The sequence below is a fragment of the Nerophis lumbriciformis genome, linkage group LG02, assembly GCF_033978685.3.
Source record: "Nerophis lumbriciformis linkage group LG02, RoL_Nlum_v2.1, whole genome shotgun sequence".
In the NCBI taxonomy this organism is placed as follows: Eukaryota; Metazoa; Chordata; class Actinopteri; order Syngnathiformes; family Syngnathidae; genus Nerophis; species Nerophis lumbriciformis.
This window is the reverse complement of record NC_084549.2, coordinates 784,863-798,136: the sequence shown is the minus strand read 5'-3', so window position 1 is coordinate 798,136 and position 13,274 is coordinate 784,863. Positions and strand designations below refer to the sequence as shown.

General features: G+C 35.9%; 1 protein-coding gene across 2 annotated transcripts in view; it reads left to right on the top strand.

The window, feature by feature from the left end:
- The window catches only part of rgs7a (regulator of G protein signaling 7a), a 179,829-nt gene extending 169,611 nt beyond the window's left edge, over positions 1-10,218 (top strand). For both annotated transcript variants that reach the window (XM_061924834.2, XM_072915307.1), the window contains 2 exons: positions 3,008-3,044; positions 10,026-10,218. In XM_061924834.2, the coding sequence (XP_061780818.1) occupies positions 3,008-3,028 (21 nt within the window). In that variant the 3' untranslated portion in view covers positions 3,029-3,044; positions 10,026-10,218. The remainder of the gene's footprint in view (positions 1-3,007; positions 3,045-10,025) is intronic.
- The last annotated feature ends 3,056 nt before the right edge of the window (positions 10,219-13,274 follow it).

Sequence of the window (13,274 nt, the reverse complement as noted above, 5' to 3'; positions counted from 1 at the left end):
AAAGTCCATTATTCATACACCTAAATAGTCTCTGCTATGACTCAAGTATGGACTTGAAGACCGTGGCCTATGGAGAAGGTTCCGGTTCTATTTCCATCAGAAACTTTTCTCACCTTTACAAACCTTAATGACCAACATTCAAATGCACAGTAGGCTTAAGTATTCAGTAAAAACAAGGCAGATGTTTTATTTAACTAGTATAGTTGATATGTCTGTCTACTGTAACATTACACACAGTTTGAACAGTAACACCGTGTTTGAAAATTGGAAAATAAAACACCGCACTTCAATCAAGTTATTTTTTTTCATGGGAGGCTTTCTTAGGTTAAACTTCAGATATATTAGGATGCTATTTTACATCAAGTTGTCTGATTCATATATTGTAGCAATTAAAAGACACTCCTTAAAATCACTCCAATTTCTATGCACATTTTACCTTGAAATCAGCTTTTACCTTGAAAATCAGCTTTTACCTTGAAAATTAGCTTTTACGGTGAAAATCAATTTTTGCCTTGAAAATCAGCTTTTACATTGAAAATCAGCTTTTACATTGAAAATCAGCTTTTACCTTGAAAATCAGCTTTTACCTTAAAAATCAGTTTTTGCCTTGAAAATCAGTTTTTACCTTGAAAATCAGCTTTTACATCGAAAATCAGTTTTTGCCTTGAAAATCAGCTTTTACATCGAAAATCAGTTTTTGCCTTGAAAATCAGCTTTTACCTTGAAAATCAGCTTTTATGGTGAAAATCAGTTTTTGCCTTGAAAATCAGCTTTTACATTGAAAATCAGCTTTTACCTTGAAAATCAGTTTTCGCCTTGAAAATCAGCTTTTACGTTGAAAATCAGCTTTTACATTGAAAATCAGCTTTTGCCTTGAAAATCAGCTTTTACATTGAAAATCAGCTTTTACCTTGAAAATCAGCTTTTACATTGAAAATCAGTTTTTGCCTTGAAAATCAGCTTTTACATTGAAAATCAGCTTTTACCTTGAAAATTAGCTTTTACATCGAAAATCAGTTTTTGCCTTGAAAATCAGCTTTTGCCTTGAAAATCAGCTTTTACATTGAAAATCAGCTTTTACCTTGAAAATTAGCTTTTACATCGAAAATCAGTTTTTGCCTTGAAAATCAGCTTTTACCTTGAAAATCAGCTTTTACCTTGAAAATCAGCTTTTACATCGAAAATCAGTTTTTGCCTTGAAAATCAGCTTTTACCTTGAAAATCAGCTTTTATGGTGAAAATCAGTTTTTGCCTTGAAAATCAGCTTTTACATTGAAAATCAGCTTTTACCTTGAAAATCAGTTTTCGCCTTGAAAATCAGCTTTTACGTTGAAAATCAGCTTTTACATTGAAAATCAGCTTTTGCCTTGAAAATCAGCTTTTACATTGAAAATCAGCTTTTACCTTGAAAATCAGCTTTTACATTGAAAATCAGTTTTTGCCTTGAAAATCAGCTTTTACATTGAAAATCAGCTTTTACCTTGAAAATTAGCTTTTACGGTGAAAATCAGTTTTTGCCTTGAAAATCAGCTTTTACATTGAAAATCAGCTTTTACCTTGAAAATCAGCTTTTACATTGAAAATCAGTTTTTGCCTTGAAAATCAGCTTTTACATTGAAAATCAGCTTTTACCTTGAAAATTAGCTTTTACGGTGAAAATCAGTTTTTGCCTTGAAAATCAGCTTTTACATTGAAAATCAGCTTTTACATTGAAAATCAGCTTTTACCTTGAAAATCAGCTTTTACATTGAAAATCAGCTTTTACCTTGAAAATCAGTTTTTACCTTAAAAATCAACTTTTACCTTGAAAATCAGTTTTTGCCTTGAAAATCAGCTTTTACCTTGAAAATCAGTTTTTGCCTTGAAAATCAGCTTTTACCTTGAAAATCAGCTTTTACCTTGAAAATCAGCTTTTACTTTGAAAATCAGTTTTTACCTTGAAAATCAGCTTTTACCTTGAAAATCAGCTTTTACATTGAAAATCAGTTTTTGCCTTGAAAATCAGCTTTTACCTTGAAAATCAGCTTTTACATTGAAAATCAGCTTTTACATTGAAAATCAGCTTTTGCCTTGAAAATCAGCTTTTACATTGAAAATCAGCTTTTACCTTGAAAATCAGCTTTTACATTGAAAATCAGTTTTTGCCTTGAAAATCAGCTTTTACATTGAAAATCAGCTTTTACCTTGAAAATCAGTTTTTACATTGAAAATCAGTTTTTACATTGAAAATCAGCTTTTACCTTGAAAATGAGCTTTTACGGTGAAAATCAGTTTTTGCCTTGAAAATCAGCTTTTACATTGAAAATCAGTTTTTACCTTGAAAATCAGCTTTTACATTGAAAATCAGCTTTTACATTGAAAATCAGCTTTTACCTTGAAAATTAGCTTTTACGGTGAAAATCAGTTTTTGCCTTGAAAATCAGCTTTTACATTGAAAATCAGTCTTTACCTTGAAAATCAGTTTTTGCCTTGAAAATCAGCTTTTACCTTGAAAATCAGCTTTTACATTGAAAATCAGTTTTTGCCTTGAAAATCAGCTTTTACATTGAAAATCAGCTTTTACCTTGAAAATCAGCTTTTACATTGAAAATTAGTTTTTGCCTTGAAAATCAGCTTTTACATTGAAAATCAGCTTTTACCTTGAAAATTAGCTTTTACGGTGAAAATCAGTTTTTGCCTTGAAAATCAGCTTTTACATTGAAAATCAGCTTTTACATTGAAAATCAGCTTTTACCTTGAAAATCAGCTTTTACCTTGAAAATCAGTTTTTGCCTTGAAAATCAGCTTTTACATGAATTTGATCAAGGAGCGTTCCAAAAAAGATTCCTACATGACAGGAAGTGCTGTCATCTCACTTCCTGTCCATTAAGAGATATTTGAAACAACATTTTCACGACACAAACATGCACTAAATTGTCTAAATGCATTATTTGGACAACATATTCTGTCTCTGACTGGTCATCATCATCACATTTTTCACTTCTTCTCTTTCACTTTTCTTTTGCAGAAAAGTAAGAATCTCTTCTGAAAGATCTTCCTTCCAGGTGAGACAATGAAGACATAAAAGACATGTTCATGTGCACAATAGAATAGAATAGAATAGAATAGATCTTCCTTCCAGGTGAGACAATTAAGACATAAAAGACATGTTCATGTGCACAATAGAATAGAATAGAATAGATCTTCCTTCCAGGTGAGACAATTAAGACATAAAAGACATGTTCATGTGCACAATAGAATAGAATAGAATAGAATAGATCTTCCTTCCAGGTGAGACAATTAAGACATAAAAGACATGTTCATGTGCACAATAGAATAGAATAGAATAGAATAGATCTTCCTTCCAGGTGAGACAAGACATAAAAGACATGTTCATGTGCACAATAGAATAGAATAGAATAGAATAGATCTTCCTTCCAGGTGAGACAATTAAGACATAAAAGACATGTTCATGTGCACAATAGAATAGAATAGAATAGATCTTCCTTCCAGGTGAGACAATTAAGACATAAAAGACATGTTCATGTGCACAATAGAATAGAATAGAATAGATCTTCCTTCCAGGTGAGACGAGACATAAAAGACATGTTCATGTGCACAATAGCTGCTCTTCAATGACTGCCACACAACCTTTTGGCATTTGCACTTTTTCATCCTTATTTTGTGCAACTCATTCAACATTGCCAAGCTTATTCTGCACACGTCACAGCTGGCACACCTGAGCACACCTGTAGCAAACTAATGATAGCCACTTACCTGCTTGCTAACCTCTCGGCTTCCGTCACAGGGGAAGTCCCGGAAAAGGTTCGTTTTGATCCGTTAATTCAATTTAGACATGTTGGCTTCATTTCTAGTCTTTAGAAAGTCAGCCGCCTCGCTCTGTTTGATTGCTGACACGGAGTCAAACGTCACCAGTGACCAGAGGTGGGTAGTAACGCGCTACATTTACTCCGTTACATCTACTTGAGTAACTTTTGGGATCAATTGTACTTCTAAGAGTAGTTTTAATGCAACATACTTTTACTTTTACTTGAGTATATTTATAGAGAAGGAACGCCACTTTTACTCCGCTACTTTTATCTACATTCAGCTCGCTACTCGCTACTAATTTTTATCGATCTGTTAATGCACGCTTTGTTTGTTTTGGTCTGTCAGACAGACCTTCATAGTGCCTGCGTTTCAACAAATACAGTCACTGGTGACGTTCACTCCGTTCCACCAATCAGATGCAGTCACTGGTGACGTTGGACCAATCAAACAGAGCCAGGCGGTCACATGACCTGACTTAAACAAGTTGAAAAACTTATTGGGGTGTTACCATTTAGTGGTCAATTGTACAGAATATGTACTGTACTGTGCAATCTACTAATAAAAGTTCCAATCAATCAATCAAAAGTGTGAAGGAAAAAAGACCCTTTTTTATTTCAACCGTACATCCCGTCAAAAGCCTAAAGACTGACTGCACAGTTCCTGTCTTCACAATAAAAGTGCCGCTCCATCGCGCCTGCGCTTTCAAAACAAGAGTCTCCGAAAGTCAGCGCAAACAAGCTAGCAAGCTACGTAATTTGCCGCCAATGTATTTCTTGTAAAGTGTATACAAACGAATATGGAAGCTGGACAAATAAGATGCCAAAAATCAACCACTTTCATGTGGTATTAGACAGAAAGGAGGAACTTTTTTTCTCCTCCCTTTGAAAACGTGGACGTTATCATCACTACTGTCTGATTACAATCAATGCAAGTCATCAGAATCAGGTAATACACCAACTTATATTCTTGTCTTCATGAAAGAAAGGAATCTATATGTGTTAAACATGCATGTATATTCATTAAAACACCTTTAACATGTAAACAAAAACGGCAAAACAAATAAATATAAATTATATACTGTATATATATATATATATATATATATATATATATATATATATATATATATATATATATATATATATATATATATATATATATAAATATATAAAAATGTGTGTGTGTGTATATATATATATATATATATATATATATATATATATATATATATGTATGTATGTATGTATATATATATATATATATATATATATATATATATATATATATATATATATATATATATATATATATATATATATATATATATATATATATATATATATGTGTGTATGTTACTCATCAGTTACTCAGTACTTGAGTAGTTTTTTCACAACATACTTTTTACTTTTTTTTTTTTTTTTTTTTTTTTTTTTTTAATGTCCTGTCCAGCTTCTCAGGCAAATCATATAGTTGATGTAGATGCCCATGTCGGCTGTTCAGATTTACTTTACAAAAGAGAAGTGTAGGATACTTCTCTTGTTGCCTTATTTGTATTTGACTTTATTAAATGTATTTATATTATCATTTAGTGCAGCCGGGCCGGAGCAGGAGGGGATAGAAAGAGAAAAAAAAAGAAGACAGAGGGGGAAATTGTGGGGACAAGAGGGGGATTAGACAGAGAGACAAAAACAACAACAGCAAACAACAACAACAACAACAATAGAGCAACATCAGCAAATATGACATGTACAAATATGATGGTAAAAGTAATAGCAAATAAGCAGTTAGCGAAAAATGAAAAATAATACAGAAATAACAATGAGCATTATTACACTACAAATGGATCAATACAAATACCAATAGAAATAGCGCTATTGATAATGAACAATACCAATAATTGACCTCTATTATCAACAATACAGTTGTTTAAATGCAACAATACATATACGTAATGATAACTTGAGATACGAAAGAATGCAGAAAAATGGAGGGGGAGAAAGAGAAGCAACCTACATTAACCTTGTAGATTGTTATAGTCACAATAGGTTAAGCTTTGTCAGTGTGCCATGTGTTACACCCAGTTTACCCTAGGGCAACAACGTTAATATATGTTTGATGAAACGTGATTATGTGCATGAGTGTAAGTATGCATATGTACTTGTATATGTACAGAATGTGTATATGTGTTTGTACAATGAATGTATATGTACAGAATGTGTATATGTGTTTGTACAGTGAATGTATATGTACAGTATGTGTATGTGTATGTTTGTATATTGAATGTGCGTGTGGATGTACGAACATTAGGTAGGTAAATATGTACTGTATTTGTGTATGTATGTGGGAGCGTAGGTACCTATGTACGTATGTGAGCATATGTGAATTTGCATGTACAATACATTCGACTCCCAGAGTGCGTGGGAGCCAGAGCACGGCCCCATCACCCCCGAGAGCCCAACCCACAAACAGGAGGCGTGGTGCCCAGGGAACCAGGGACCACCGCCCCCACGCAGCCAAGCCGGCCAGCGACAGGAACCCCAGAGCCCGACCCACCGTACCGCCCACAAGGGCCAGCAGCAGGCCGCAGACAGACGCACCCGGCAGAGGACAGGGCACGAGAAAAGCAGGGGACAGCCAGACCCCAAGCCAGCGAGAGACCACACCCCACACGGGCAGAAAGGCGAGACGCCCCGCCCGAGGGACCCAGAGACTTGAGTAATAAATCTCTAAAGTAACAGTACTCTTACTTGAGTACAATTTCTGGCTACTCTACCCACCTCTGAGTAGATGTAACGGAGTAAATGTAGCGCGTTACTACCAGAGGTGGGTAGAGTAGCCAGAAATTGTACTCAAGTTAGAGTACTGTTACTTTAGAGATTTATTACTCAAGTAAAAGTAAGGAGTAGTCACCCAAATATTTACTTGAGTAAAAGTAAAAAGTATGTTGTGAAAAACCTACTCAAGTACTGAGTAACTGATGAGTAACATACACACATATATATATATATATATATATATATATATATATATATATATATATATATATATATATATATATATATATATATATATATATATGTATATATATATATATATATATATATATATATATATATATATATATATATATATATATATATACAGTATATAATTTATATTTATTTATTTTGCCGTTTTTGTTTACATGTTAAAGGTGTTTTAATGAATATACATGCATGTTTAACACATATAGATTCCTTTCTTTCATGAAGACAAGAATATAAGTTGGTGTATTACCTGATTCTGATGACTTGCATTGATTGTAATCAGACAGTAGTGATGATAGCGTCCACGTTTTCAAATGGAGGAGAAAAAAAGTTCCTCCTTTCTGTCTAATACCACATGAAAGTGGTTGGTTTTTGGCTTCTTATTTGTCCAGCTTCCATATTCGTTTTTATACACTTTACAAGAAATACATTGGCGGCAAACTCCGTAGCTTGCTAGCTTGTTTGCGCTGGCTTTCAGAGACTCTTGTTTTGAAAGCGCAGGCGCGATGGAGCGGCACTTTTATTGTGAAGACAGGAACTGTGCAGTCAGTCTTTAGGCTTTTGACGGGATGTACGGTTGAAATAAAAAAGGGTCTTTTTTCCTTCACACTTTTGATTGATTGATTGGAACTTTTATTAGTAGATTGCACAGTACAGTACATATTCCGTACAATTGACCACTAAATGGTAACACCCCAATACGTTTTTCAACTTGTTTAAGTCAGGTCATGTGACCGCCTGGCTCTGTTTGATTGGTCCAACGTCACCAGTGACTGCATCTGATTGGTGGAACGAAGTGAAACGTCACCAGTGACTGTATTTGTTGAAACGCAGGCACTATGAAGGTCTGTCTGACAGACCAAAACAAACAAAGCGTGCATTAACAGATCGATAAAAATTAGTAGCGAGTAGCGAGCTGAATGTAGATAAAAGTAGCGGAGTAAAAGTAGCGTTTCTTCTCTATAAATATACTCAAGTCAAAGTAAAAGTATGCTGCATTAAAACTACTCTTAGAAGTACAATTTATCCCAAAAGTTACTCAAGTAGATGTAACGGAGTAAATGTAGCGCGTTACTACCCACCTCTGTTTTAATGTGAAAAAAATATTTCATTTTAATTAAATATTTGTTCTTTTTTTTGGAGGATGTCGAAAATAATAAGTTCATTATTGCCTGTATTATTTTTCTTCCTGTCAAATGGATGAATGCATACATTAGTTATGTAACCATACTGGCAGCTGGAAACTATTTGATTGATTGATTGATTGATTGAGACTTGTATTAGTAGATTGCACAGTACAGTACATATTCCGTACGATTGACCACTAAATGGTAACACCCCAATACGTTTTTACACTTGTTTGAGTCGGGGTCCACGTTAATCGATTCATGGTAGATAATGATCATGTTAATGAATTAATTTAATCTTTTTTAGTTCTTTTAAGAAAAAAACTCGGACATGGGAGGAGTTCGGGGAAGCCATGGAAAACGACTTCCGGACGGCTTCGAAGCAATTCTGGACCACCATCCGCCGCCTCAGGAAGGGGAAGCAGTGCACTATCAACACCGTGTATGGTGAGGATGGTGTTCTGCTGACCTCGACTGTGGATGTTGTGGATCGGTGGAGGGAATACTTCGAAGACCTCCTCAATCCCACCAACACGTCTTCCTATGAGGAAGCAGTGCCTGGGGAGTCTGTGGTGGGCTCTCCTATTTCTGGGGCTGAGGTTGCTGAGGTAGTTAAAAAGCTCCTCGGTGGCAAGGCCCCGGGGGTGGATGAGATCCGCCCGGAGTTCCTTAAGGCTCTGGATGCTGTGGGTCTGTCTTGGTTGACAAGACTCTGCAGCATCGTGTGGACATCGGGGGCGGTACCTCTGGATTGGCAGACCGGGGTGGTGGTTCCTCTCTTTAAGAAGGGGAACCGGAGGGTGTGTTCCAACTATCGTGGGATCACACTCCTCAGCCTTCCCGGTAAGGTCTATTCAGGTGTACTGGAGAGGAGGCTACGCCGGATAGTCCAACCTCGGATTCAGGAGGAACAGTGTGGTTTTCGTCCTGGTCGTGGATCTGTGGACCAGCTCTATACTCTGGGCAGGGTCCTTGAGGGTGCATGGGAGTTTGCCCAACCAGTCTACATGTGTTTTGTGGACTTGGAGAAGGCATTCGACCGTGTCCCTCGGGAAGTCCTGTGGGGAGTGCTCAGAGAGTATGGGGTATCGGACTGTCTGATTTTGGCGGTCCGCTCCCTGTATGATCAGTGTCAGAGCTTGGTCCGCATTGCCGGCAGTAAGTCGGACACGTTTCCAGTGAGGGTTGGACTCCGCCAAGGCTGCCCTTTGTCACCCATTCTGTTCATAACTTTTATGGACAGAATTTCTAGGCGCAGTCAAGGCGTTGAGGGGATCTGGTTTGGTGGCTGCAGGATTAGGTCTCTGCTTTTTGCAGATGATGTGGTCCTGATGGCTTCATCCGGGGGGACCTCAAAGTAAAGCCGCTGCTCCTCCACATCGAGAGGAGCCACATGAGGTGGTTCGGGCATCTGGTAAGGATGCCACCCGATCGCCTCCCTCGGGAGGTGTTTAGGGCACGTCCGACCGGTAGGAGGCCACGGGGAAGACCCAGGACACGTTGGGAAGACTATGTCTCCCGGCTGGCCTGGGAACGCCTCGGGGTCCCACAGGAAGAGCTGGACGAAGTGGCTGGGGAGAGGGAAGTCTGGGCTTCCCTGCTTAGGCTGCTGCCCCCGCGACCTGACCTCGGATAAGCGGAAGAAGATGGATGGATGGATGGATGGATAGTTCTTTTAACACGTTAATATCCTTTTATTGAACAGATTTTCACATTAAAACCTCTGACAGTACCAATCAAAATGACTTTTGTAAGCAAGGCTGCTTTTTATTTGTTCATTATTGCCTTTTATTGTTGTCATTGATGTCCACATGCTGAACACTTCTAATGAAATGTGCACTTTTATGTTCCAACCAATCCAATTGAAGTTATACAGTGAAGAAAAAAGAGAGTTTTAGTAGTTTTACTTTCAACAGTTTTCTTGTTTGCCCTTTTTGTTTTGTCAAAAGTTAACGGTGGGCCAATAAAAAACTATCCATGTGCCACACTTGAACTTGAACTTGAAGAAAATGTCAATGTGATGAATGGTACGAGGACAAGCTGGCATGTCTTCATCTTGCAGGAGAGACCCGGCGGTGGAGCACTGGTGTGCCATCACAAGAAGAAAAAGAAACTAATCAATGCCACCTCTCTCTGGGCCATGGAGAGCAGCCATCATCATCATCATCTCCATCATCATCATCATCATCATCATCATCATGGTGGTCTCTGGGGCCCAGCAGCCGTCTGTCCAGCAGGCGTGGCACCCGACGCTCCTCCTCTTGCAGCTGCTGAGGTGGTGAGAAGAAATGAAAGTGGTGGACTGGAGAGACTTTCCCACCTCCAGCTGTAACAAATGATGTCAGAGATACAAAGAAATAAAACACACACATCAAAATATCAGCTTCAGATGAAGGCCGTCATTGCTTTATGACAACGGAGACTTTGAGAGTGTTGTGAATACACGATATATAAATATACACACCTATATTATTATTATCATTGTTTAGTCTTCATTTAGGATATTCCATCAGCACATTCTTGGTTTCCACCGCACTGTTTGAAGTCACGCAGGATTCTCACCAGTCTGATGTAAACATTCCTCTGTTGTTCTCTGCATTTATTTTTATAGCATATTTAAGGATTAAAGTTGCTTGTCATCAATGTGGACGTTCTGGCCAGTGCACTGCACCTTTTCACCGTTAGAGGGCGCTACAAGGTCACTGAGGGGAGCAGTGAGCTTCTATTTCTTCTATTTCTACTTGATTCTATTCTATTCCAAGGCAGTCGCACCAGTGAAATATTGTAATTCTTATATACTTTTTTCAAATTTATTTTTCTTATTTTCCTCTTATATTTCTGCTTCATTTTTTTTCATTGCTTTTCTATATTTTTTAGTTTCTCTTTTTGTTGTTTATTTTTAGAGGATGTTTTTTTTTTTTTTTTTTTTTTTTTTTTCAAAATAGGTTCTTTTTTGCAGTTATACATGTATATATTAAAAAAAATATTCATATCTATATTTTAATTAAATAATATCTGTTGTTCCTTTGGTTTCATCCCCCAAATTGTTTTTATTTTTTTTTAGTTGTTTGATTCTCATGTTTTACTTTTTGGCATTTTTGAATCGCCTCCCTTTTTTTTTCCTTCATTAGCTTGATCCGAGCAGGCTGTTTTTGCCAGCACTGTATGTAGTGTTTACATTTATTTTGTTATATTTTCAGTTTTTGGCATTTTTCTTTTTTTGTTGTTGTTGCAAAAAACACTTATTTTAGTTTTTGTTCCTTGTTAAAACTTTATTTTGTTTACCTTTATGAATTTTGATCTCCTCCCCTCACCCATATTTTCCCTTTTTATTTTCTCTCCAAAGTTTTTTATCTTCTTCTGCTTTTCAGAGCAGGCGGTATATTTTTGTATTTCATTACTTGTATTTATTTTCTACTTCAATTGTTTTCTTTTGTCATTTTTCTATTAATTCCTTTTTCCATCAAATGTTTTTCTTTACATTTTGTTCCCTTTTTTTTCCATTGCTTTTCTATATTTTTTAGTTTCTCTTTTTGTTGGTAATTTTTAGAGGATGTTTTTTTTTTTTTTTTTTTCAAAATAGGTTCTTTTTTGCAGTTATACATGTATATTTTAAAAAAAAATATTCATATCTATATTTTAATTAAATAATATCTGTTGTTCCTTTGGTTTCATCCCCCAATTTTTTTTTTAATTTTTTTTTTTAGTTGTTTGATTCTCATGTTTTACTTTTTGGCATTTTTGAATCGCCTCCCTTTTTTTTCCCCATTTTTCCTTCATTTGCTTGATCTGAGCAGGCTGTTTTTGCCAGCAATGTATGTAGTGTTTACATTTATTTTGTTATATTTTCAGTTTTTGGCATTTTTCTTTTTTTTTATTGTTGCAAAAAACACTTATTTTGGTTTTTGTTCCTTGTTAAAACTTTATTTTGTTTACCTTTATGAATTTTGATCTCCTCCCCTCACCCATATTTTCCCTTTTTATTTTCTCTCCAAAGTTTTTTTTATCTTCTTCTAATTTGCTTTTCAGAGCAGGCGGTATATTTTTGTATTTCATTACTTGTATTTATTTTCTACTTCAATTGTTTTCTTTTGTCATTTTTCTATTAATTCCCTTTTCCATCAAATGTTTTTCTTTGCATTTTGTTCCCCTTTTTTTTATACTGTATTGAATTCTATTATATTTTCTTGGCTTTTTCTTTCTTTTTTTTTTACTTTATCCCCCTTTTTTTCCAAGGTTTTCATCTTTTTGAAGTATATTTTTTAATTGTATTATTTTTCATTCATAATGAATTTATTTTGTCATTTATTTTCCTTTCCCATGTGTTTTTATTTATTTTTTTGAATACTTTCAGTTTTTGTTTCCTTTTTACTAGTACTTTATTTTATTTTGTTTCTTTGGAAAGGCTTTTTTTTTTCTCCGATTCTACATTTTTTCCAAAGTCCAACCCTAACCCATCCATGGATGGACTTTGGAAAAAATGTAGAATCGGAGAAAAAAAAAACAAATAAATAAATAAATAAAATGAAGTACTAGTAAAAAAGAAACAAAAACTGAAAGTATTCCAAAAAAAAAATTAAAAAAAATGGATAAATTGATATTTAATTGCTTAAACCAACTAGACTCCTCATAATATTGCCTAATAAATGGCTAATACATTTTCTAAAAGTGCAATCTCAGACAATTATAGTGTCCATTTTGACAGGATTGCTTCTCAAACTTGTTTCACCGCCTCACGAAACACTCGGCTCTCCAAGTAATGACCGAGGTTCGATTACGGTAGCATAGTAGGCCTAAGTATTCATAGAAAACAAGGCAGATGTTTTATTTAACAAGTATATTTGATATTTTTTGGCCACTGTAACAGTACACACAATTTGAACAGTAACACTGTGTTTGAATAGTGGAAAAATAAAACCAAAAAATGTAATTCCTCGGTGTACCACTAGATGGAGCACCACAGTTTGAGAATCACTGGGTTGAAATATGTAGAAGAAAAACAGAGACAAATTCCAACACACACACACACACACACACACACACACACACACACACACACACACACACACACACACACACACACACACACAGAGGGAAGGAGTCCACAAGGAGACGGGCCAATAAGAGAAAAGTCTCCCAGTCCTGAGGAGGAAAGAGGGTGGTGTGGATTCAAACTAAGTCTGAAGGCTTTCCAGTCCCTGGAACACTCTCTCTCTCACACACACACACATGCACACACACACACACACACACACACACACACACTACAAACACCAACTGAGAGCTGGTCTGGCCGTCTTCGAGTCCTGGC